The sequence below is a fragment of the Tupaia chinensis genome, unplaced genomic scaffold (assembly GCF_000334495.1).
Source record: "Tupaia chinensis unplaced genomic scaffold, TupChi_1.0 Scaffold000239_1, whole genome shotgun sequence".
NCBI lineage: Eukaryota > Metazoa > Chordata > Mammalia > Scandentia > Tupaiidae > Tupaia > Tupaia belangeri.
This window is the reverse complement of record NW_006159717.1, coordinates 929,832-956,485: the sequence shown is the minus strand read 5'-3', so window position 1 is coordinate 956,485 and position 26,654 is coordinate 929,832. Positions and strand designations below refer to the sequence as shown.

The following is a 26,654-nucleotide window of genomic DNA, read 5'->3' as shown; positions in this document are numbered from 1 at the left end:
AGGCAGGAGGATCACAAGTTTGAGATCAGCTGAGCAACCTAGAGAGAGACTCTGTCTCAAGAAAAGTAGTTGATGATTTAAGCTATTACTGTGTAAGTTTGTCTATTTTATCCTTTATGCATAATATTAGCCAAAGCCATTTTGATTCATTTACACTTAGTTCACTCTTTTTTTATCTAGTCTGTCATAGTTTATAGGTATTAAAATGAAGTGACAGATCCTTAAAATTTGAAACATAGTTAATATTATAGTACTGTATTCATGTTTCTAAATGGAACACCTTAAATTATAGTAGGTTACTAAGTGTATTCTTTTATTGTTTTAAACAAACCATTATGGTCTGAGCATGCAAATCAACATGAGGTAGATTGCAATCTTTAATTAGGTGACTATTTTATATATTTAGAATGTTTTGTTTTACTCTAAAATTACATGAGATTTCCTCTCTGGACCAGTGGCTTTCAAAAAACACTGTGCCCATAGCACAGAAGTACATTTTACATTGTGACCCAGTATATTTTCTTTCACATTCCCAAATAGATTACAAGCTTCATGAAATAATTTACTATGCAAGTGTGTGACACTGTATTGTTTGGCTACCCTGTCTTTTTCTGTCTTCCTGTGCTTTTTTTAAAAAACTGCTAGTTTGATCATCTAAATTGATCTCTTAGTCTGCTAATTGGTCAGACCCCAAGAGTAAAAACTTTGTCCTGGGCATTTAAATTAATAATATGTGGGCCAGCAGGTGGTGTGGTGGTTAAAGACTGGATTCCCATGTGGCTGAGCATAGTTTGAGTCCTGGACTTGGTGGCTTGCTTTCTCCGTTTCTCTTTCTCTCTCTGGTAAAATTTTAAAATAATAACAAGTGGAATTAAATAAATAAATAATTATTTTAAAAAGAATTACTTTATTAAAAATAATTAATAATATAGAATATTAGTATTTCTAATGTTTATTTTTTCTGATTTTTAGGTTGCAAATTGCTTTATAAACATGACTTGGCAAAACGTTGGGGAAATCACTGTAAAATGTGCAGTTACTGTTTACAGACATCTCCCAAATTGGTACAGAATAATTTGGGGGGAAAGGTGGAAGAATTTTGTTGTGAAGAATGCATGTCCAAATATACAGTTTTGTTCTATCAGGTAAATATAATTCACATTCCTGGGTTTTTGAGTTAAGGAATAAATTACTCCTTTTTAAATTTTCTGTAGTGTGAAGGACAATCTAATTATTTAAAACTTTAATGTATTAAGTATTTTATTTTCTCTAGCAATTAATAAAAGATTTAGAAAGACTTTAGTGCCATTGAAGTTGTAGTTCTTTTGTTTATTATTTCTTGTAGAAGACATACCAATCTTGACATTAAAATATTTAAAATTATAATTGCATTTATTAATTAAAATGAATTTGTCTTCTTCTGACTTTGAGAGAGATAGGCCTAATAGCTTCACTTTGTTTCCTGTTATCTATGGGAGTCTCTTGAATTTAGCACAATTTTTTTTCTTTTTTCTTCCTTTTTTTTCTTTTGGAGAGGTTTTTGCTATAGGGCACATGCACTCTCCAGAAGGAGAGAGACAGAAAGCAAGAAATCACCCCCTGAGAGGGATGGCCACACTGCAGTCCCTTCTCCTCCATTCTCCTCTCAGGATCCTGGGCACACACGCACATGCACCTGGCGTGAGTTTAAGCCACCAGGTCCTGGACTCAAACCACAGTCGACTACATGGGAGTCCAGTGAAATAGCCATTATGCCAACTGCTGGTCCCAACACAATTTTTTTTTTAAAGTTTTGCCGTAGAGTACTTGTGCCCATGAGAGAGAGACAGAGAAAATGAGAACTCACTCCCCCAGAGAATGGTCATACCTCGTCATTTCTCCTCCATTCTCCTCTTGGGGTTTTGGGGACTCATGTACATGCATATGGAGTGATTTTAAAGCTGCTGGATCTGGGGCTTGAACCACGCTCAGCCATGTGGGAGCCCAGCACCTTAACCACTATGCCACCTACTGGCCCTGTGACATGAGTTTTTTGGTATTTTTCATTGTTAAGTATAAAACTATAAATAGATATTTACTATTTTAGGACAATCAACCTATGACACTAAATCCCAAATTAATTTACTCACTTGTTACACAGGGTCTGTTTTTAACTCTGTCAGACCATAGATAATTTCTTTCCTATTTCTATTTCAGATGGCCAAATGTGATGGTTGTAAGCGGCAAGGTAAACTCAGTGAGTCCTTGAAATGGAGAGGAGAAATTAAACATTTTTGTAACCTGCTTTGTATTTTGATGTTCTGTAATCAGCAAAGTGTATGTGACCCACCTTCACAAAACAATGCAGGTAAAATTAAACTAACTTAATAAATGGAATCTTTGATCAATGCCCAAAACCGTTACTCTACAGATTAGGAACTGTAAACAGTTGTCAGTAATTTCATGAACTGTAAATTTTAATGTATTTAAATGGCGTTCAAGTTAGGTATTTTATTGTTGAACACTTTTGTGGTTTTTTAAGAGAGATTTTCGCTATAGAGTGCATGCACTCAATGGAGAGACAGAAAGCGAGAAATCACCTCCCAGGGGAGATGGCCATACCACAATCCCTTCTCCGTTCTCCTTTTCGGATCTTAGGCATGCACGCACACATGCCTGGTGTGAGTTCACGTCACTGGGTGTAGGACTTGAATTGTGGTTAAGTATGTGGGAATCCAGCAACATAACTATTATGCCATCTGCTAGTCCTTGAACATTTTAGATTAAAGCCAGGTCAAAGTAAGATTTTCAGGTAGAGTCTGTGAGTAATTAACTTTATGGGAAAGGCTGAACAGTTAATATTTGATAACTAGATATACACATATTGGCTTCCTTTCAAAAGGTTTTGAGGGGCCAGCAGGTGGTGTGGTGGTTAAGGCACTGGATTCCCATGACCAACTGTGAGTCGAGTCCCAGATCTGGCAGCTTGAGAATCATATAGGCATGTATGCATACATGCCCAAAATCCCTAGAGGAGAATGGAGAAGGGATTGCTGTGCAGCCATCCCCTAGAGGGTGATTTCTCACTTTCCCTCTCTCTGTCTCTTTGGTGAGTGCACAACACCCCCTCTCGCAAAAAAAAAAAAAAAAAAAAAGTTTTGATACTATCTAACCCTTTGAAATATACATAGCTAAGCAATATAATCTCAGAAACTATACGATTTAAAAACAAACATAACTAGTGTCATCCTAAGAGATAGAATAGTATAAATAGAAGCAGTGACTCCAAGAACCTCTTCCAAAAACTTAAAAAATAATTTCCCTGGCCAGCTGCGGTGATACAGCAGTAGCTGCTCTATAATGCTGGAGCCGTATGGATGGCTGGGGTTCAGCTCCTGGTTGACCTGTACACAGGCATGCCATGATGCTGGATTACTGGGGAGGTTGATATGGAAGATCACAATCTGAGACCCTATTGATGGTGCTTGAATCTACGTGTATCTCTCTTTCTCATAAAAGAAAAGAAAAGGTTAAAAACTTATTCTTTCCATGTGAAGTCAAGATTAAAGAAACACATTAGGCTTCAATGTCCATTCATTGTAACCTGTAATTACATTGATATTGTGCCATTGAAGATTTTTGTTGCTGACTTTTAAGTGAGACTTTCTGTTTCACTTTTTTAAAGGATTTTTTAAATTCACTGTCTTTTTTTGAGGTTGACCAGAGAGAGAAAAGGAAAGTGAGAAAGCAAGCTGACTGGTCCAAACTCGGAACAGAGTCAACCATGTGGGAGTCCAGCCACTTTCATCACAACACCATCTGCTGGCCCCACATTTTTAATACATACATCAAGTACATGGAAGACTTCCAATTTTTGTTCATTAAAAAGTACAGGCCCATGACCTCATGGTTAAGGTGGCTGGATCCCATATGGCAACCCTGCCATTTGAGTCTCAGAGGCAGCGACTTGAAAGTGACTCTGGGCACATGTGTGTGTATACCTAAAATCCCAACAGGATGCAGAAACGGGAGAAGGGATTGTAGTGTAACTGCCTCATGGAGAAGTTTTTTCTTGCATTCCTTTTTTCTTTTTTGTCTTTCTCTGGTAGGTTCACATACCCTATAGCAGATTTTTTTTTTTTTTTTTCAGTAGAAACCCAGGCCCAGCCATGGTGGCACACACTGCTAAAATGCCATACTCTGAAGGTTGGAATCAATGGTTCAGTTCCCAGCCAACCTAAATGGTAGTATGGCAGCATTTCCTGGTTCAAGTTTCAGTCCAATCTGAAAACTAGTATGGTGGCATGCACCTATAATCAGCAGATTAGAAGGCTGAGAGGGAGGAGAATCAAGACACAAGAGATTCTGTCTTAAAAATATAAATTTCAGAAACTAAAAACCTCGTTAATCCTGAAGTGACTCTGCTCCAACAGAAATTACCCACACCTGGTAGGCTGGACAGTGATGCAGTGGTAAAATGTGATGTGAAGGTCATAGATAAGTTCAGGGTTAAATTTTAGGAGACCTTGAGTACCTCATGGGCATGTATGCCCTCAACCACAGCTGGCATAGCCTGAAGGTAGATTGCTGCAAGACCCTGTTGGTAGTGCAGGTGCTGTCTTTGTCTCTCTCACTCATGGAAGAAATAAACTTTTTTTAGAGAGAGATTTTTGCTGTAGAGTACCATGTGCTTGCTGGAGGGACAGAGAGAGAAAGCAAGAAATCTTCCCTAGGAGGATGGCTATGGAACCATCCTTTCTCCTCCATTCTCCTCTCAGGATCTTGGGTCCTCATGCACACACACCCAACATGAGTTTTAAGCCTTGGCACTTTTTTTTTTTTTTTTTTTTTAGAGTATTTTTAAACAAGGGTGCATATGCTCGCCAGAAAGAGACAGAAAGCGAGAAATCACTCCCTCGGGGGTATGGTCATACCGCAATCCCTTCTCTTCCATTCTCTTCTCGAGATCTTGGGCTCACACACACATACGCCCCACACATGCGCCCGGAGTGAGTTTAAGCCACTGGGTCCAGGACTCGAACCATGGTCGACTACTCGGGAGTCCAGTGACATAGCCATTACTCTTAACTGCTGGTCCCAAGCCTCGGAACTCAAGTTGCAGTTGACTGCTTGTGAATCCAGCGATATAACCATTATGCCGTCTGCTGGTCCCAACTTTTTTTTTTTTTAAAGAATTATTCAAACCTGAAAGCATTGTTTAATCTGTGTGAGGCGTTGGTTTCTATGTAAGTGTATGTAAGTCGCATGAGGTTTCTTTAATTTTGTTTATTTTAATCAGGAAATATTTCCATGGCTCAAGCTGCTTCAGCAGGGCCCCCATCTCTGAGAAAAGATTCAACTCCAGTTATAGCTAATGTAGTGTCATTGGCAAGTACTCCTGCTGCCCAGCCCACAGTGAATTCTAACAATGTCTTGCAAGGTATGACTTGGATTAAAAGCTTTCCTCTAGACTTTTTGAGTTGAATGTATCAGTTCTGTACTTTCCCATTAGTGATCATTTTTGTGTTGACTCATTCGTATTAGGAATGATAGCTCATTGTGGACCAAGGGCATTGAATAGTGTTTTCACAAGTTCCTATCACTTTTTCTCATCTTATACTTTAGAACTATTAACTTCTTCTGCTGAATTAAATTAACACATTTTTTAGTATGAAGCTTTGTATTTATAGATTGATAATCACCTTTTAATGCCAATGTTTAAATAATTGTGAAAGATCCTAAATTTATGTTTTCATTTTATATCAAGGTGCAGTTCCAACGGTAACAGCGAAAATCATTGGTGATGTAAGTTTTGTTATTTTTATTCGTATTATCATTGAATTTATTTTCTATTTTTATACAGCATGGATAATTTGTGTAAATATCCTTTTTTAAAAAAAATTATTTCTTTTCATTTGTTATCATTATTTTTTAATTGAACGAGAGTAGGAGAGAGAGAAAGTGAGAGAGAAGGTAAGCCACCGGGTCTGAGACTTGAACCGTAGTTGGCCATTTGGGAGTGCAGCACCTTAATCACTGTGCCACTTGCCAGCCCTGTTGTCTTTCTTTTTTTTTTTTTTAAGAGTTTTTTAAATTTAACTTTATTTATTTATTTATTTTTATTTGATCAGAGAGGGACAGAGAGTGAGAAAGAGAAAGGGAAAGTTAGAAAGCAAGCTGCCAGGTCCAAGACTCAAACTGCAGTTGGCCACTTGGGAGGCTAGCACCCTTAATCACCATACCACCTGCTGACCCCTCTTTCATCCTTTATTATTTATATAGTTTTTTTTGAGAGAGAGGGAGAGAAGAGAGTCTTTATTATATACAGTTTTTTTTGAGAGAGAGGGAGAGAAGAGAGAATTTTGTTGTCGGGCACATATGCTCACTGGAGACACAAACAGAAAGCAAGAAATCACTCTCCAGGGGAGACGGCCACATCACAATCCCTTCTTCATTCTCCTCTCAGGTCTTTGGGCATGCATGCATACACACCTGCATGAGTTTTGATTCACCACATCAAAGACTCAAACCTCATTCAGCCACATGGGAGTCCATGCCTTAACTACTACGTCACCTGCTGGCCCCTATAAAATAAGGTTAATAAGCCCTTTAATTTCTGTTCAAAAGTAAGACTTTTCCGGTTATTTAATTGGGTTCTTTTTTATTTTATTTTTTATTTATTCATTCATTTGTTTTAGTTTGATCAGAGAGAGAGAGAGACACAGAGACAGAGAGAGAGGGAAAGTGAGAAAACAAGCTACCAGATTCAGGACTTGATCCATGGTCAGCCATGTGGGAATGTCCAGCACCTTAAACACCATGCCACCTGCTGGTCCCCTTAATTGGATTCTTTATGTACGTTAATTTTTTGGTAGTTTGATGTTTTATGTAGTTATTGGAGGTTTTTTTTGTTTTGTTTTGTTTTGTTTTTTTGCTATAGGGCGCGTGCGCTCACCAGATAGACAGAGAGACAGAGAGATAGAAAGCGAGAAATCATCCCCACAATGGGGATGGCCAAACCGCAATCCCTTCTCCCCCATTCTCCTCTTGGGATCTTGGGCACGCATGGACACGCGCCCAGCGTGAGTTTAAGCTGCCAGGTCCAGGACGTGAACCACGGTCGACTACATGGGAGTCCAGCTACATAGCCATTATGCTAACTGCTGGTCCAAGTTATTGGCGGTTTTTATACAAAGTTTTACAGGGCCGGCCCCATGGCATAGCCTACTTAGTAGGTAAGGGAGCCAGATTCCACATGATTCTAAGCCCAGCCGCAGCAGGTTGAAGAACACATTGGTTGCATATACATGTGCACCTACAATTCTAAAGGAATACTGAAATAAAGAGACTGTGACATGACCACGCCCTATGGGAGGCTACTTTCTCTCTTCCTCCTCTTCTGCCCCCCCCCCCCCTAGTAAGTTTACTCACTCTCTGGAAACATTTAAAAAATAAAAAGTTAAACAATTAAACTGTACAGAATTCAAGTGTAAAAAGACTTATTGTATCTTTTGTAATATACTCAGATGGTAAATAAACTGTTTATTATGTAGCTTATATCTTTCACCCCCTGCCCTGTATGGTTATTGAGTGACTTCCTTTTTTTCCTTCATTAGTATTTTCTGCTTTGTTTCTTTAAAAGAAAGTAAATAATGAGATAAATTTGTGACTGGAACAATGAGATTCCAATAATGTTTCCTGGTCTCTGGGATAGCTGTCACATCATCTGTATTCACTTTAATTACATGATTATAAGTGATGGCTGTTTCTGGTTATCTAGAAACTGAGTCCTCTAAAACTTCATTAAAAATTAAGATTTCAGCCAGCATTGGTATTGGTCAGTGATGTGTTACAATAGAATTGGCATTTCTATTGTTAAAACAGAAGTGGTAGATTCATAGTTAATGTGCAAGTTTTAAAATATTCCTTAATTACTAATATTTTGGGAATATTGTGTTTCTCACTATTTATGTGCCATGTCTTTCATATAATTCCCATATAGTATTTCTTTTAAGATGATAGTATTTCTTGTTATTAATGATAAGATTTTGAAAACCTCTTTGGTTTCTGGTTTGTTTTTCATTAGGCAAGTACGCAGACAGATACACTGAAACTGCCACCTTCCCAACCTCCAAGGCTTTTGAAGAACAAAGCTTTATTGTGCAAGCCCATCACACAAACTAAAGCCACTTCTTGCAAACCACATACCCAAAACAAAGAATGCCAGACAGGTATGTTCCTTGGTCTCTTTATTTTATGGGTTTGTTTATTTTTCTTTCTCCCTTTTCTTTTTTTTAGGAAAGGACTGAACGATCTTACATTAAGCATTCAGTGTTTCCTAGTGATCTATTAGGTTGTCGGCAAAGTCATGACACATTTTTCTATGCAGAAATGGGTTGAGTTGCTTACACGTGTTTTTCCCTTTTGGGGCTTAAGTTATGTGAAAAAGAAGGAACTAAATTGCTAATACCAAACTATGAATGTTTATTTCATTTAATTATCTTATTAATGACAGCATAGTATTGTGGAATAAGCATAAAGCTTTGGAATTGTGTAGATGCACTCTCAGTTAAGAGGCTTCCTGGTCTTCCAGAGTTCCCCTCGGTTTGAACTACTTCACATTCTCTCAAATCCAGGCAGTACTTTGAGGGGAGCTTCAGAGCTTTCTTTTCTTATGAACTGCCTTTTTCATTGGGCAAAATCTCTGAGTCGTTTTTCCAAAGTCCCGGCAGGGTGGTAGCCTCTGGTCTTTTTGACTTGCTCTTCTTGGCATAGAACTTGCTGAACTTGAACACTACCTGGGTCTTTTTAGCCTATTTTATTGGAGTAAAACCTCCACTTCATGGTGGGAGCTGAGTGAAGGGGAGCTCCTGGTCTCTTGGCTTCACTAACCAGGAATACACCTCTTCAACTTGCATTGGAAGGTATGAGAATTACTGGTGCCGCCTCCTGAAGTATGGCAACCCTTATTTGGGAGCCGAAGAGTTGGAAGCCCATTCTCCTGGCCATGGTCAGCTATGGTGGGGCTTCTGTCAAGTTTACTGAGCTGAAGTTGGGGGGCATGGAGCATGTGGGGTTGAAATGTCATAGACTCACAGTTCTTCACAGATTTTCATAGACTTTCTTGAATCAATAATTCATTTGCTGTATGTGCTTAGAATAATTTTTCAAGAATTTAAAGATTGCTTTTTAATAGTTTTCTTCCATTTTGTTTCCTTTGGGAATAGGTCTGTATAGCTCCTCATGGTGTTACACAAAAGTCTCAGAATTTTTAATTAGAAAAGAATCCTAGATTCATAGATCTGCAAGGTTATCCTATATACCAGTGCTTCTCAGACATTAATATGTTTATGAATTAACTGGGAGTCTTACTAAGCAGATTCTTAATTGGTGGGGGCTGAGATTTTTTTCTTTTTTGTTTTTTGGAGAGGTTTTTGCTATAGGGTGCGTGCGCTCGCCAGACAGACAGAGACAGAGAGATAGAAAGTGAGAAATCACCCCCCAGGGGGGATGGCGATGCCGCAATCCCTTCTCCTCCATTCTCCTCTCGGGATCTTGGGCATGCACGCACACGCGCCCGGCGTGAGTTTAAGCCACCGGGTCCAGGACGCGAACTGCAGTCGACTATATGGGAGTCCAGTGACATAGCCATTACACTAACTACTGGTCCCGATTTTTTCATTTTTTACAAGCTCCCAGGTACATTTAGTGTTGCTGGTCCCTGGACCACACCAAGTAACAGTGTTATAGATTACTTAGGACTTTATTTTTTTAAGAGGTTTTTGCCTTAGGGCACATGTACTTCAGAGAGAGGAAGACAGTGACAGTGAGAGGCAAAATGAGAAACCACCCCCCAGGTGGATGGCCACACTGCAGTCCTTCTCCATTCTCCTCCTGGAATCTTGGGCAAGCACGCACATGTGCCTGATGTGAGTTTCAAGCCACCAGGCCCAGGATTTGAATTGCAGTCAGCCTTGTGACAGTCCAGCGACATAACCACTGAGCCATCAGCTAGCCTCATAGGCCTTTCTTTTTTTTTTTTTTTTTGGAGAGATTTTCACTGTAGGGCGCGTGCGCTCGCCAGACAGACAGAGAGAGACATAGAGACAGAAAGCGAGAAATCACCCCCCAGGGGGGATGGTCACGCCGCAATCCCTTCTCCTCCATTCTCCTCTCGGGATCTTGGGCACGCACGCACACGCGCCCGGCGTGAGATTTAAGCCACCGGGTCCAAGACGCGAACCGCGGTCGACTACGTGGGAGTCCAGCGACATAGCCATTACGCTAACTGCTGGTTCCCAATAGGCCTTTCTTTTTGATATAGTAATGGTGATTTATTTAGTGTAATATAACTTGGTTATCAGATCTCTTTAATCTAGTAACACTTTTTTTCTATTTTTTTCTTTTTTCTGTGGTGTGAGAAAAGGATTTGTGCGTTCAGCAGAGAAAGAACACCCCCGGTGGGGCATGGTCACTCCACAATCCTTTTTCCTCCATTTCTCCATCCCATCAGGATTTTGGACACGTGTATGTGCCCATCATATTTTTCAAACTGTTGGTGTTAGAATTTGAACCATGAGGGGCTGGCAAAGTGGTATGGTGTTTAAGGGCACTGAACTACCAGATGGCCAGCTGCAGTTTGAGTCCCAGACCTGGTGACTTACTTTCTCACTCCTCCCCATCCCCCTTCATTCTGTCCCTCTCTGGTCAAATTAAAATAAATAAGAAAGATAAGTAAAATAGTTCTTCAAAAAAAAACACAAAGAATTGTGCATGCGGGATTGGGCATGCGGGATCTAGTTCCTCACGCACAGGGCTTAACCATTATTCTGTGGGGCCAGCCCTCAAGTAATTGTTTTTATGTCCACTGTACTAGAGTTTTTAAAATAATAATAATAACAGTCCCATATTATTTTTCCATCTCTAATCCTAGTTAAATAGCTTTTCTTTTCACTAGTGTTACCTTTCTCCTCTGTCATTGCTTTTATAATTACCTAGCGTATTTTTGGCACATAGGCATGACTGTATAGATACTTGTCAGACAAGAGAGTGAGTCCTCATCTTTCTCCCTTTTTTACAAATTCTCTTCGTCCTTTTAATATGTAGGGCATCTACTGTTTATTGTTTTCTTTGTTTCGTAGGTATCATAACCAAGTCAGAACAGACCCATATCATCTTAGCTCTACATATTTTAATTATCCTCTACTTTAGCAGTTTATGTATTTTTTATTCTATGGTAAAATAGTTGTCAAATTCATCTTTCTTAATGTCCCTTTTATCATTTTACTCTGTGCTAGTAAACCTTCAGTAGCCTCCTTTCTATCTACTACAAATGCTTTTAAAATGTCTGTTACGTGTAGGTTCACTAAAATAGCCCTCTGCCTATTCAGTCTCCTCTGTAGCATATCCTAATCATTCCTATTAGCAGGTTTCCATAAACAACTTCTTTTCATTTCTTTAGAGAGATTTTTGCTATAGGGTGCTTGCATTTCCTGGAGAGACAGAACTCAAGAAATCACCCCCTAGGGTATATGGCCATACCACAGTCCCTTCTCCTCATTCTCCTCTTGGGATCTTGGGCATACATGCATACATTCCCAGTGTGAGTTTTAAACTGCCAGATCCAAGACTCAAATCACAGTTGACTATATGGGAGTCCAGCAACATAACCATTACACCATCTGCTGGTCCCCCATAACCTTCTTCTGAGGTTACTGTTCTAATCTCTTCTGTTTATTGGTATTCATTTTATCCTTACGTCATTGATATTTATGTTGCCTACTTTTTATCAGTGCTATACTGAAGGCTTTTTTCCCTCCTACCTAAGTTATTTCTCCTTTATAAGAACTCTTAGCATCATTGATGATATTTATTTTAAACGATATATGAAATCTACATAGACTTTTTCGAAATTTTATTAAAATGTTTTTAACCTTCTTTGTTAATTGTGATTTTTTTTTTTTTGTAGAAGACACTCCAAGTCAGCCCCAAATCATTGTGGTGCCAGTCCCCGTGCCAGTGTTTGTGCCCATACCCCTTCATCTTTACACTCAGTACGCTCCAGTCCCATTCGGAATTCCAGTTCCAGTGAGTAATTGTTCAGTGATTAAGGCTCAGACTCTGGACTATGCTAAGAACTGCTTTTGTTTGTACTCTGTCTTTTCAGAAAAGTTTATGATATAACTTTTTTTTTTTTTTTAAGAATTTTTTTTGCTATAGGCATGTGTGCTCGCCAGAGAAACAGAGAGACAGAAGTGAGAAATTACCTCCTGGGGGATGGCCATGCTACAATTCCTTCTCCATTCTTCTCTCAGGATCTTAGGCGTGCACGCATGCACACATGCCCAGCATGAGTTTTAAGACATCAGATGTGGGACTCGAAGTGCTGTTGACTATGTAGGAGTCCAGCGACATAACCATTAGGCCATCTGGTATTCCCATTATGTACCTTTCATAAAAAGTTAGGAACACTAAGACCACTTAGAATCTTGGATTCTAGCAAAGGTGAAAAGAACACTGTGATTTACATGATTTTTCACTTCTTTTTTGAAGTTTGGCTGTAGGGAGCATGTGCTCTCCAGAGTGAAACAGAGAGAGGGAAAGTGAGAAGTCCACCTTAGGAGTGATGGCCGTCCCATAGTCTCTTCTCCTCCAGTCTCATCCTGCAACTTTGGGCATCCATGTACACACGCCCAGTGTTATTTTCAAGCCTTCTGCTCTGGGACTCAAACCATGTTTAGCCATGCGGGGTTTCCAGTGCCTAAACCACCACACCATTTGTTGGCCCCCAGGACTTTACTTTTTATTAAAGAAAAATGTATTTTGTTGTTATTGTTATAAACACACATTTTTTCCCTGGTACTAAGTTCTTTTTTGTTTTTGGGTTTTTAAAGAATGAATGAATGAATGAATTATTTTTAATTTGACCAGAGTGAGTGGGGAAGTAAGAAAGCAAGCCACCAGGTTCACCACTTGAACCTACAGTCAGCCATGTGGGTGTCCAGTGCCTCCTGCCACCTGCCAACCCTGGTACTGAATTACCTTTTTAACTTTTTAAGAGAGATTTTTTTTTTTTAACTATAGGTCACGTGTGCTTGCCAGAGACACAGAGAGATACAGAAACAGAAAGTGGAAAATCACCACCCCAGAGGTGATGGGCCATGCCATAATCTCTTCCCTTCTCCTCTTGGGATCCTTGGTATGCATGCACACATGTCCGGCATGAGTTTCAAGTCACTGGGTCCAGGATTCAAACCACAGTCTACTACATGGGACTTCAGCCATGTAAGCCATATGCCATCTGCCCGTCCCACCCCAGGGGTGATGGGCCATGCCATAATCCCCTCTCTTCCCTTCTCCTCTTGGGATCCTTGGTATGCATGCACACATGTCCGGCATGAGTTTCAAGTCACTGGGTCCAGGATTCAAACCACAGTCTACTACATGGGACTTCAGCCATGTAAGCCATATGCCATCTGCCCGTCCCCTAGTACTGAATTCTTAAAGGAAATAGTTGTGTGGAAATGTCTAGCAAGAAATAGAAGCAAAAACAGAACAACAGTATGTTGCAGAATTACTCTTTTAGTGAATTCAGATGGACTTATTGAATATTCGAATGTCTCTAGTGTTATAAAACAAACTAACAAGTCTGTTTTAATCACCAACAATGAAAATATCTTGAATTTGTTTATTATTTCAATAATACTTACATCATCTCAGAAATAATAATTTTGATGACAAACCTATTTCCCAAGAAACTCTTAAGTCTGTTCTTGGTCTTTCAGATGCCTGTCCCCATGCTTATTCCATCCTCAGTGGATAATGAAGATAAAGTCACAGAGGGTATTGACGACATTAAGGAAAAGCTTCCCACACATCCATTTGAAGCTGATCTCCTTGAGATGGCAGAAATGATTGCAGAAGATGAAGAGAAGGAGAAGACTCTGTCCCAGGGAGGTTGGTATAATCTTTGTAATTATTTTTTAAGAGAGTATTTTGCTATAGGGAGTGTGTGCTCACTGGAGAGACGGAGAAACAGAAAGCAAGAAATCACCCTCCAGGGAGGATGGCCACGCCACAATCCCTTCTTCATTCTCCTCTCAGGATTTTGGGCACATATGCACATGCACCCGGTATGAGTTTTAAGCCACTGGGATCAGGCCTTGAACCATGGTCGACTACATGGGAGTCCAGCGATGTAACCATTGTGCCATCTGCTGGTCCCAAGATTGGTATAATCTTTAAAAGAAAAATGCCAGCCCTTTTCTATAGCCCTGTAGCCTAGTGGTTAACTTAGTCGGATCCTGGGGCTGGTAGGTGGCATGGTGGTTAAGGGCGCTGGACTACCACATAGCTGTGGTTTGAGTCCTGGACGTGTCAGCTTGTTTCTCACTCTCTCTGTTGCTGTCCCTCTCTGGTCAAATTAAAATGAATGAATGAATGAATAAATGAATATAAATTTGAAAAGAATAAATAAAGTTTAAAAGACTGGGATCTCACGTTGCCTACCATGGTCCAGTCCTGGCCCCAGTAGCTTGAAAAACATGCTGGCCACGTGCGCACATGTAAATACTCCAAATCCCAAGAGGATGGAGAAGTGAAGAGAAAAGTTTGTGGCATCACCATGCCCTATTAGGTGGTACTTTCTCTCTTTCTCTCTTTGGTGAGTGCCCATGCCCTCTGACAGTATAAATGAATGGATGAATGAGTGAATGAAAAGAAAGAAATAGCACTTCTCCAAATTTTCATGTACCTCAAGTTATCCTAAGTATCAGTTAAAGAAATCTTGCTGTGTTTAAATACCTAGAAATATAGCCATGCATAAAAAATGTTAGATGATTTTTTTTGGGGGGGGGAGGTTTTTCGCTATAAGGTGCGAGCGCTCGCCAGACAGACAGAGAGAGACATAGAGACAGAAAGCGAGAAATCACCCCCCAGGGGGGATGGTCATGCGGCAATCCCTTCTCCTCCATTCTCCTCTCAGGAGCTTGGGCGCACACGCACCTGGCGTGAATTTTAAGCCACCAGATCCGGGACGCGAACCACAGTCGACTACGTGGGAGTCCAGCGACATAGCCATTACGCTAACTGCTGGTTCCCAGATGATTTTCTTGATTCTGTAGTATTTGGGGGGAAATATCAAACTACTCTCAACTTTTCTATTGTAAAGCTAGTAAGTTTTGAAATTATGTGTATGCATGTATGTATATATGTATGTGTGTGTGTATGAGTGTGTATATTCTGGCCATCTCAGTGCCACAACCATACCATGTTGCTCAAATGATGCTAGATCCCTGTGGAAGATCACAGGTTAGGCAGGTTCCCAGGCAGCCTGCACATATTAGGTGCATATCATGATCCTGGCTGGCTGGATAGGCCAGGTGGGGGATAGTTTTCATCATGTGAGACTATTGAGGGTACTTTCTCTCTTAGAAAGTAAGTTTTTTTTTTTTTTTAAGAGTTATTTAATTTTCTTTATTTATGTTAAATGACCAGAGAGGGACAGCAAGAGAGAGAGGGACGGGGAAGTGAGAAAGTAAGCTGCCAGGTTCAGGACTCGAACCACGATCGGCCAACTGGGAGTCCAGCTCCCTTAACTCCATGCCACCTGCCAACCCCAAGAAAATAAGTTATTGGGCCAGCAGGTAGTGGAGTGTTTAAAGTGCTACACTCTCATATGGGCAACCACACTTCTAGTCCTGGACCTGGAGGCTTGAAAGTCACACTGGGATCGTGTACTCGTGTATCCAAAATCTCAGGACCAAAAGAGAAGAGAAAGGATTGTGGCGTGACCATTTTCTCTGGGGAGTGATTTCTCACTTTCCCTCTCACTGTCTGTCTCTCCAGTGATCACACACGCCCTATGGCAGAACCCTTTAAACACAGACACACACACACACACACACACACACACAGATCAGTGAAAGCTTATTTGTTTATTATACCAGTGTTTCTAGCTTTTGTCATTTTTATTTTTATTTATTCTTTATTATTTTGCTCTTCGATACACAACCATCTCATTCTGACTCATTATATATGGAGTTTAATGTCTTAGAGTATTGCCCATATGTTTGATCTTTAAACTTTTAACACTATTTAGTGTAGACGCTTAAACATTCCTGATGATAAGTCTTAATGTAAGTTTCTTCTCCATTAACATCAATATTTAATATTTATCAAATACTTTGTCTGTAAAAGTATTGTGACTTTGCTCTTACGTACAATTAAATTAGACATAAACTTTCAAAACTAAGCTTAAAGACACTTGTAATCATTGTAGTATAGATAAAATGGAATGGTTTTGGGGACCAGCAGGTGACGTGGTGGTTGAGGAGCTAGACTCCCACATGGCCGATTGTGGTTTAAGTCCTAGATCTGGTGGCGCTCTCTCTCTCTTTCTCTCTCTCTCTCTCTCTTTCGCATGTGTGTGCGTAGGAATATGCCCCATAACATGTTAAAATAATAATAATAAACAAAAATAATTCTTTAAAAAAGCAAATGACTTAGAATCCAAGAGGAGGTAGAAATTGCAGCTTGGGGGACATGATTAATTTTTATTTTAAGGTAAAGAAACCATTTTCTTGGGTAAATTTAAAAAAAATTTTTAATGGGACCAGCAGTTGGCATAATGGCTGTCACTGGACTCCCATGTAGTCCACTGCAATTTAGGTCCCGGACCTGGTGGCTTAAACTCACACCAGGCATGTGTGCGTGCGTGCCCAAAATCCCAAGAGGAAAATGGAGGAGAGGGGATTGTGGCGTGGCCATCCCCCCTGGGGGTGACTTCTCGCTTTCTATCTCTCTGTCTTTCTGGCCAGCACACACGCCCTATAGCAAAAAACTTATTAAAAAAAATTTTTTTTTTAAATTACTTTGAACTTTTAAGCTTCTTATTTTTGAAGTATTTTATAATCAATAGAACTCTGTTCTGTTTAGTTCCATATGTTGATTGCTTATGTAACTTATTTTTGTATATTCCAAGTCTACTGCCCTCTCAATGCAGTGTTTAAAAATCATTATATTTATTATGTTTTGGGAGGAAAAGCAGCTTAAAACAGATTTGTTAGTCTTTAAATAGTAAGTGCATGGAGTGGGGCTAGCAGGTGATGTGGTGGCTAAGGCACTGGACTCCATATGGCAGAGCATGGTTTGAGTCCTGCACCTGGCACCTCGTTTTCTCACTTCCCTCTCGCACTTGTGCGTATGTGTTGTATAGCAAAATTAAATAATAATAATATTAAAATTTTTTAAAAACTGTATTAAAAAAGTGTGTATGTACATTTTTGTATCATGGTAAAGAAAAGGATCTCAGATAGCAGAAGAGAATAAAATCATAAGTAAAGGTCTCTTGCCATGATTTCTTTTATACTGCTACCTAGAAGCATAACTACTATTAACCGTAGTAATTTGTTTAACTCCAGTTACCACTAATGCTTCATTTTATTAATTTGTCATTCTTTATGTGATACCTATTTACTTAGAACTCTATAATATTATTCATGATATAATACTGTCATTTCATCTAAGATGCAATTTGTTTTGTGTATATATAAATTGTTGTGTTCTTTTCTTTTTCTTTAGGATCTCAAACTTCTGAACAGGAACTGTTTCTAGACACCAAGATATTTGAAAAAGGTTTGTAGTTGTACATACTTAGATTCTTCGAAATACTGCCCTCTCTTAGTAATAGAAATCCAAAAAGTATTTGTACCCTTTGATTTGTTAATATTTGCAGCTTTAGCTTTTGTCAGGGGCATCAAATGTCAGTGGTGTGTGGTAATTTATAATGAGACTAATAAAAGCTACCTCAACTATTTAAGGATTGAGATAATGCTTTAAAGTGCCTACCAAGAATACCTGCTAGCCCCACTCCACACACGCCTGTTCTGTGAGGCTGATGAACAAGTTACTCTATTCTTGAGCGTATTTAGGTGATTGTCCATCAACATGTCTTAGTTTTTAGTATTTAGGGGTTAGGGAAGGTTTCTGAGCATGTCAAGAGACCGTCTTGTTCTGAGAGCTTATATGCTTTCTGTTTATTTCAGATCAAGGAAGTACATACAGTGGTGATCTTGAATCAGAGGCAGTATCTACTCCACATAGCTGGGAGGAGGAGCTGAATCATTACGCCTTAAAGTCGAATGCTGTGCAAGAAACAGATTCAGAATTGAAGCAGTTCTCAAAAGGGGAAACTGAGCAGGATCTGGAAGCAGATTTTCCATCAGGTTTGTTTACCAAAATTCTTTTATTTTAGGAGATTGATGTAATTCTGAACTGACATTATTAAGCAGTTAGAATGTGTTAGAATAATCTTGGGCATAAATGGCCTTGCCTTTGTAATGGCTAACTTATGCCATATTGTTCTTAACGACAGTTCATGTTTGGTTTAGCCTTTCCCACCATGACCATCTGAGAAGTTTTCTTGATTACTAATAGAGTGTTCATTTTAGTGCATATCCCTTGTTCCCTTAAGTATACAGTCCTCCCTTGGTTTCCGAGGAGGGTTGATCCTAAGACTTCTGAAATAACAAAGGCCACAGGTGCTTCTGCTCAGTGTAGGAGTGCTATTTGTGTCTAACCTGTGCACATCCTCCTGGTGTCTTAATCACCTCTAGATCACTTAGAATACCTGATGCCATGTAAAGGCTATGGAAATTGTTGTGCTGTGTTTTTCATTTGTGTTATTTACTATTGTTGTATTGTTATTTTTTATCGCATGTGTGTTTTTTCCTCAAATAATTTTTCAAAATGGTGTTGACCAGGTATGTGCACGTGGAACATCCGGATATGTGGCCAGCCATATAAGTGAAGTTCTTCTTCTATCACAAAACAAAATAATAACTGTACTGATGGTTACCTGATACTTCTTTCCCCATTCTAAGTTTTATTTAAATCATTGAGTTATTTACCTCACAATATGCTCTCTGCTGATTATTATAGAATCCTTTGACCCACTTAATAAAGGACAGGGAATCCAAGCACGTTCCCGAACAAGACGACGACACAGAGATGGCTTCCCTCAGCCAAGACGAAGAGTAAGCAGCAGCTTAATTTTCTAGAGTTTACTCTCCTTCCTTCTACCCGTGTTTATTAGTTCCTGAAATTTACAAAATTCTGTAACAGCCAGAATCAGGTAGTTCTATACATTATTTTGCAGCCTTGTATTTTCATGCTTTTGCTTATTTTCTCTTATTTTAGAACTATTTTATTTAACTTTATTCATCGTTTTTTTTTTTTTTTAATTTGACCAGAAAGAGAGAGAGAGAAAGTAAGAAAGCAAGCTGCCACATCCAGGGCTTAAACTGTGGTCGGCCATGTGAGTCCAGGCCTCTACCAGCTACTGGCCCCTTCTGTTTCTTAACAAAAGGTCATGAGAAAAATTTCTGGCACAATATAACTGTTCCTGGTTGTGGTATTAGTTACATACTACATACATTGATCAAAGTCCATCACATTGCACACTTACAGCTTAGAAATTTTCGCTATAATTATAACTCAATAAAGACGACCTTTTCAGCCTGCCTCATCTCCCCCTGCTAACTACCACAGATCTGCTGTTCAGATCAACACAAAATAGAACTGCTTTGCCCTTTTAAAAATTCAGTATAAATGAAATCACATAATGTGTAGTCTTCTGCTTCTAGGTTCTTTCTCTTAGCATGTTTTTGAGATTTATCCGTTTTATTTCATGTTTCCGTAGTTGATTCCTTTTCATTTCCGAGGAGGATTTCATTGTATGAATAAACCATAACTTGTTCAGGTATTGAACAGATGATGTATATTTGGGTTATTTCTAGTTTGGGACTGTTGGAAAGAACTTAATGAACGTTCTAGTTTAAATCTTCATATAAACATACATTTTCATTTCACTTGACAAATATCTAAGAATGGGATTGCTAAGTTTTTATGGTAGATGAATTTTTAGCTTAATAAGAAACCTGTTAGACTGTTTTTTGTTTTGTTTTATTTTTAAGAGGTTTTTCGCTACAGGGCGTGTGCGCTCGCCAGACAGAGAGACAGAAAGCGAGAAGTCACCCCTCAGGGGGGATGGCCACTCTGCAATCCCTTCTCCATTCTCCTCTCGGGATCTTGAGCACACATGCACACGCGCCTGGCATGAGTTTTAAGCCACCGGGTCCAGGACACAAACCGTGGTCAACGGTCAACTACATGAGAGTCTGACGACATAGCCATTACGCTAACTGCTGGTCCCCCTAGACTGTTTTTTAAAGTGAATGCCACTGTTCATTCCCACCAGTGGTGTATTAAGAGCTTCATCTGCTCCAAGATTTTGCTAACACTTAGTATTGTCAATGTTTAATTTCATTCATCTGGTGAACGTGTAGTGGTATCTCATTGTCGGTTCATATTGCCCTAATGAAATTGCTAATGATGTTGAGCATCTTTTCATATGTATGTTTGCCATCTCTATGCCTTCCTTAGTAAAGTGTCTATTCAAATCTTTTGCACATTTTTCTTTTTTTTAATTGGGTTGTTTGTCATCTGAGTTGTAAGTATTCTTTATTATGGATATAATTTCTTTAATCAAATTAGAGTCTTGCTCCTATCTTGTGGTTTCCTTTTTTTATTTTCTTAATGGTGAATAGGTTTTAATTTTGAGAAAGTCCAGTTTGTCCATTTTTTTTCAACTTTTAATAGATGTTTATTATGCATATTAGAAATGTACAGATATTTTAAGTGTAGAGCTTGACTAGTCTTCATCAGCTGAACAGATCCATGTGTACTTTATCCAGATCAGAAAACAGCATTGCCAGCCTGCCTCTATTGTGTCTATTTCTAGACTCAAAGGGTAGCTGCTTTCTAACTTTGAAAACATTTATTATTATAATTTTACTGTGTGTATGAATTTTTCTTTCAACTTTAATTAGATACGCAAAGCTGTCCCTCTTTTGCCCAGCATCATATTTGTGAAGTGCATATTCTGTTTACAATATTTATTTTTTTATGGATCTTTTTTATTTTAGAATTATTTAACTTCATTTATCATTATTATCATTATTTTTATTTGCTACAGGGCACTTGTGCTCACGAGAAAGAGAGAGAAATCTGGGACTTGAACTGCAGTCAACCATGTGGAAGTCCAGCGCTTTAACTACCACGCCACTTGCTGACCCTAGGTCATCTTTTTAATATCTCATTTTTAAAAATCTATTACCTAACTTATGGTCCCTAAGATATTCTTTTAAACTTTATTTTAGATGTTTTATATTTTTACCTTTTTTGTTTGTGGTCCAATTTGAAGAATTTTTATGTGTGAGTTGAAGTGAGGCTCAGGGTTCATTTTCTGGATATGGACATCTAGTTGTTCCAGTAGCATCACATCCCTCATGGAAAAGACCACCCTTTCTCCATTGAATTAAATTGCCATCTTTGTTAAAAGTCAGTTAACCATATATGAGTGGATCTATTTCTAAAACTCTCCATTGTGTCTCATGTCTTTATGTCTATAGTTTTATACCCCAGAGCCTGCTCTTTAATTTTTATAACTTTACCATGAATTTTTTGTTTGTTTGTTTGTTTGTTTTTTCCATGAGTTTTGAAATTAGTTTAAGTTTTCCAACTTTGTTCTTTTTCTAAATTGTCATTTGTATATGAGCCATATAAATTTTAGAGTCAGCTTGTCAGCTTCTTTTTTAAAGTTTATTATTATTACTGTTATCATTAATTTGTTCTAGAGCACATGTGCTTACTAGAGAGAGAAAGCAAACTGCCAGGTCTGGGACTAAAACTGTGGCCTGAGTCCAGCACCTAACCACTGTGCCACCTGCTGGCTGCAGCCTGTCAGGTTTTGCTTGCTAAAATTTTGATTGGGGCTGTCCTAAATCCCTAGATCACAGAATTGACACCTAACAATATTGAGTTACCTAATTCATGAACATGACAGCTTCCCCCTTTACTTAGGTCATCTTTCATTTTTCTTAACAGTGGTTTATCTGTTTCATTTACGAGTTTCCTTATCTTCTGTTAAACTTGTTTCCTAAGTATTTAAAGTTTTTTTATACTGTTATAAATTGTATCGTTTTTCAGTATTCTTTTTTACTACAAAGAAATACAGATGACATTTGTATATTTACTTCATATCCTTTAACTTTGCTCAACTAAAATCCTCAAGATTTTTGCCTAGATGATCATCTTATCTTGGAATAAAGACAGTTTTACTTTCTAATCTGAATATTTTCTTTCTTTTTCTTGCTTTATTGAACTACCTAAGCTCTTCAGTACAATAGCAGATTATAGTAGGGCGAGTAGACCTTGTTGCCTTATTCCTGATCTTAATGCAAAAGGGGTTAGTTTTAGGGCCAGCAGGTGGCATGGTGGTTGAAGCTCTGGACTCCCTCGAGATCCACAGCACTTTGCATTCCCGCCTTTCTCACTTTCTTTCCTTCTCTCTTACTCTCTCCTCCCTCTGTCTCTGTAGTCAGTGCAAGTGCCCTATAGCGAATTTAATAATAATAATAATAATAATTAAATTAAATAAACAGTTCTTTGGGGTCAGCAGGTGGTATGGTGGTTAAGGACACTGGACTCCCACATGACCAGCCATGGTTCGAGTCCCATACCTGGCAGCTTGCTTTCTCACTTTATCTGTCTGTCTCTCTCTCTCTCCCCCTCTCCCCTCCCTCCCTTCCTCCCCTCTGGTCAAATTGAAAGAAAGAAAGAGAGAGAGAGAAAGAAAAAAAGGAAGAAAAATAAAATAATTCTTTAAAAAGAAATAGAGTTCTTTAAAAGGGGAGAGTATTCTTGGAATATTTTGCTTGATGTTACCTGTAGGTTTCTCATAGATGGCCTGTATCAGGTTGAAGAAGTTCCTTTCTAATTTGCTGAAAGGTTTTTGTTACTGTTATTGTTAATGTTATTGATTTTTTTCTTAAATAAGTAAGAGAGAATGAGAGACAACCCCCTCTTGTCCCCAAAGGGTCCTGATGTCATGATTCATCTCTAGCCTCAGATAATTGACACACATGTGCCTGACGTACTCAAGGAGGTCACTGGACGTAAATGTGGAACCTTCCCATGTCAGTGAACCCCAGAGAGTGCATGTTTTGCCACCACCACCATTTGGTCCTAGTGCTGACAGTTTCAATCACTATTTGGGTATTAAACTTTATCAGGTTGATTTCTTGCATCTATTGATAGGAGTTAGTTTCCCTTCCTTTTCATTTCTCTGAAATACTATTTAAATAATTTCATTGACTATGGTAGAGGTCAAAGGTTTTAAAGCCTTGACACTCATGCCAGGTGTGTGTATATTCCTACCCAAACATCCTGAGGGGAGAATGGAGAAGGGATTCCCCTGGGGTAGGGGGTGGGTTACTTCTTGCTTTCTGTTTCTGTCTCTAGTGACCCTATAGCAAAAATCTCTCCAAAAAGTAATACAGGTTCTATTTCTGTACCTTTTCAGTTTATTTACTTTTTTCTAGAGTAAGCTTTGTTAATTTCATGTCTGTCTGTCTCTTTTTTTTTTTTTTTGGTTCTTGCCATAGGGTGCATGCACAATCCCTTCTCCTACTAGAATTTTTTTTTTTTAAGAAGTTTTTGCCTTTTTTTAAAAATTATGTTATTTAACTTTATTTATTCATTTATTCATTTGTTTATTTCAATTTGACCAGAGAGGGTCAGAGTGAGAGAGAGAGAAAGAGAGAGAGAGAGAGAGAAATTGAGGAAACAAGTCACCAGATCCAGGACTTGAAAACCACAGTTGGCCATGTGGGAATCCAGCACCTTTAACCACCATGCCACTTGCCAGCCCCAAGAAGTTTTTGCTTTAAAAAAGAGAAAACAGACCAGCAGTTGGCATAATGGCTATGTTGCTGGACTCCCATGTAGTCAACCACGGTTTGAGTCCCAGACCCAGTGGCTTAAACTCACGCTGTGCATATATGCCCAAGATCCTTAGAGTAGAATGGAGGAGAAGGGATTGTGGTGTGGCCATCCCCCCTGGGGGGTGATTTCTCACTTTCCGTCTGTCTCTGTCTTTCTGGCGAACTCACGCACCCTATAGCAAAAACCTCTCTCTTTCTCCAAAAAAAAAAAAAAAATGTTTTTGCTTTGAAGTTTGTGTTTTTGCTGGAAAGAGATAGAGAGAGGGAGGGAGAAAGTGAGAAATCACCCCTAAGGGGCTTGGCCATGCCACAATTCTTTCTACTCTATTCTCCTCCCAGGATCTTGGGCACACATGCCTGGAATCACTTTCAAGCCACCGGGTCCAGGATGCAAACTACAGTCAGCCATGTGGCAGACCAGCAAACATAACTGCTACACCCATCTACTGGCTCCTCCTCTTCCTGGGATTTTGGAAACACACATGGACCTGGCATGATTTTCAAGCCACTGGGTCCAAAACTCTTAACCTCGATCAACCATGTGAAAGTCCAGCGACTTAACCACTCTGCCACCTGCTGGCTCCTCATTTCTGAAAATTTGTCTATTTCATCTAAATTGTCAAATTTGTTGACATAGTGATATTCACAGCATTCATTTTCTTATTATCCTTTTAATGGCTGCAAGATCAAGTATTTGTAATTTGTGTTTCACTCTTTTTTCCTGGTTCTTCTAGCTAGGGATGATCAGTTTTTTAATCTTTTAAAAGAACCAACCTTTCATTTTATTTACACCTATTTCTCATTGGATTTTGCTTGTGCTTTTATGTTTACTTCTTTTTCCTTAGTTTGAGTTTTAACCTTATAGTTTCTTTTTTTTTTTTTTTTTGGAGAGGTTTTTGCAGGGTGCATGTGCTCGCCAGAGAGATAGAAAGCAAGAAATCACCCCCAGGAGGGGTGGCCACGCCACAGTCCATTCTCCTCTCAGAATCTTGGGCACGCACACACACGCACCTGGTGTGAGTTTAAGCCACCAGGTCCGGGTCTCGAACCGCAGTCAACTACATGGGAGTTCAGCGACATAGCCATTATGCTAACTACTGGTCCTATTAACTTTCTAGTTTCTTAAGACAAAAACTTTTTTTTTTTTTTTTTTTTTTGGAGAGTTTTTTGTTATAGGGTACGTGTGCTCACCAGACAGACAGAGAGAGACATAGAGACAGAGAGCGAGAAATCACCCCCCAGGGGGAATGGTCATGCCACAGTCCCTTCTCCTCCATTCTCCTCTTGGGATCTTGGGCACGTACGCACACACATCCAGCGTGAGTTCTAAGCCACCGGATGTGGGACGTGAACCGCGGTCGACTACGTGGGAGTCCAGCGACATAGCCATTATGCTAACTGCTGGTTCCCACAAAAGCTTATTTTATAGATTTTCGACTTTTTAATTTCTCATGGAAGCATTTTAATACTATAAACATCTAATTAAAAGTATATTATTTTTGTTTGTTTGTTTTTAAGAGGTTTTTGCTATAGGGCGTGTGCGCTCACCAGACAGAGACAAAAAGCGAGAAATCACCCCCCGGGGGGATGGCCACGCTGCAGTCCCTTCTGCTCTATTCTACTCTTGTGATCTTGGGCACGCACGCACACGCGCCTGGCGTGAGTTTTAAGCCACCGGGTCCAGGACACGAACCACGGTCGACTACATGGGAGTCCAGCAACATAGCCATTATGCTAACTGCTGGTCCCAGTATATTATTAATTGTACAGTTTTGGAGGATTTTCTTGACATCTTTTCAGTATTTTTCTAGGTTAGTTCTATTGTAGTTAGAGAATTTATTGAAACTTATTTTATAGCTCTGAATGTCCAAAACTAGGGGCCGGCAGGTGACATGACGGTTAAGGACACTGGACTCCCACATGGCTGACCACAGTTCAAGTCCCAGACCTGGCAACTTGATTTCTCACTCCCTTTCCTTCTCTCTCTGTCCCTCTCTGTTCATATTTTAAAAAATAAAGGTTAAATAATTATATTTTAAAATCCAAAACTAAATGTTATATTTTATAAATCTTTGGAATTTTTTTCAGGGACGGAAGAAGTCAATAGTGGCTGTGGAGCCCAGGAGTCTTATTCAAGGAGCCTTTCAAGGGTGTTCAGTGTCTGGGATGACACTGAAGTACATGTATGGGGTAAATGCCTGGAAGAACTGGGTTCAGTGGAAAAATGCCAAGGAAGAGCAGGGGGACATAAAATTTGGAGGTAAATACACAGCATGAATTTATGTCTTAATTAAGTAGGGGGAAATAAGTTTATGTATCTGCTCAAAAGGAGTAAATCCTGGGTTAAAAGTCCCACAAAATGTTGGGTTTTAACTTTACTTAATTTTTTCCCGTTTTTATTTAGCTTCTCATGTATTTTCCTGTCCTTGTCAGGAGTTGAACATGCCTCATCTAGCCCATATTCTGACCCTTTAGGAAGTGCTCCAGACCACCCACTCTCTCAGGATTCCTCCGAGCCAGGCTGTAGAGGTAAAGCTGTTTCTCTCCATTATGTTTGATGTCGTTATCAATTGAAATTTGTAATTGAATGTTTAAAATGAAAGATTTGGCTAAAGATTAAAAAAAACAAATAATGTCTCAACCCCTCAATGTTTTTCAGCCCCCAATTTTAAAGCATTTCTTACACAGATAGGGTTGAATTTTCTGATGATGAGTTTATTATGCATGTATGAGGAATTTTGTTTCATTTTATAATACTGTGTAAATGGCCCAAAATTGGTCTTCTTAAGCCCCTTCTCTGGACAGTAACCCCATATAGAACTCAGTATGAGG

At 39.2% G+C, this 26,654-nt stretch overlaps 1 protein-coding gene across 4 annotated transcripts in view; it reads left to right on the top strand.

Moving 5' to 3' along the window:
* The window catches only part of ZMYM4 (zinc finger MYM-type containing 4), a 100,346-nt gene that overhangs the window by 55,574 nt on the left and 18,118 nt on the right, over window positions 1-26,654 (top strand). For all 4 annotated transcript variants that reach the window (XM_027771944.1, XM_014587890.2, XM_014587888.2 and 1 more), the window contains 12 exons: window positions 973-1,145; window positions 2,197-2,347; window positions 5,279-5,419; window positions 5,747-5,784; window positions 8,066-8,210; window positions 11,948-12,066; window positions 13,764-13,935; window positions 17,560-17,613; window positions 18,024-18,203; window positions 18,919-19,013; window positions 25,911-26,082; window positions 26,256-26,351. In XM_027771944.1, the coding sequence (XP_027627745.1) occupies window positions 973-1,145; window positions 2,197-2,347; window positions 5,279-5,419; window positions 5,747-5,784; window positions 8,066-8,210; window positions 11,948-12,066; window positions 13,764-13,935; window positions 17,560-17,613; window positions 18,024-18,203; window positions 18,919-19,013; window positions 25,911-26,082; window positions 26,256-26,351 (1,536 nt within the window). The remainder of the gene's footprint in view (window positions 1-972; window positions 1,146-2,196; window positions 2,348-5,278; window positions 5,420-5,746; window positions 5,785-8,065; window positions 8,211-11,947; window positions 12,067-13,763; window positions 13,936-17,559; window positions 17,614-18,023; window positions 18,204-18,918; window positions 19,014-25,910; window positions 26,083-26,255; window positions 26,352-26,654) is intronic.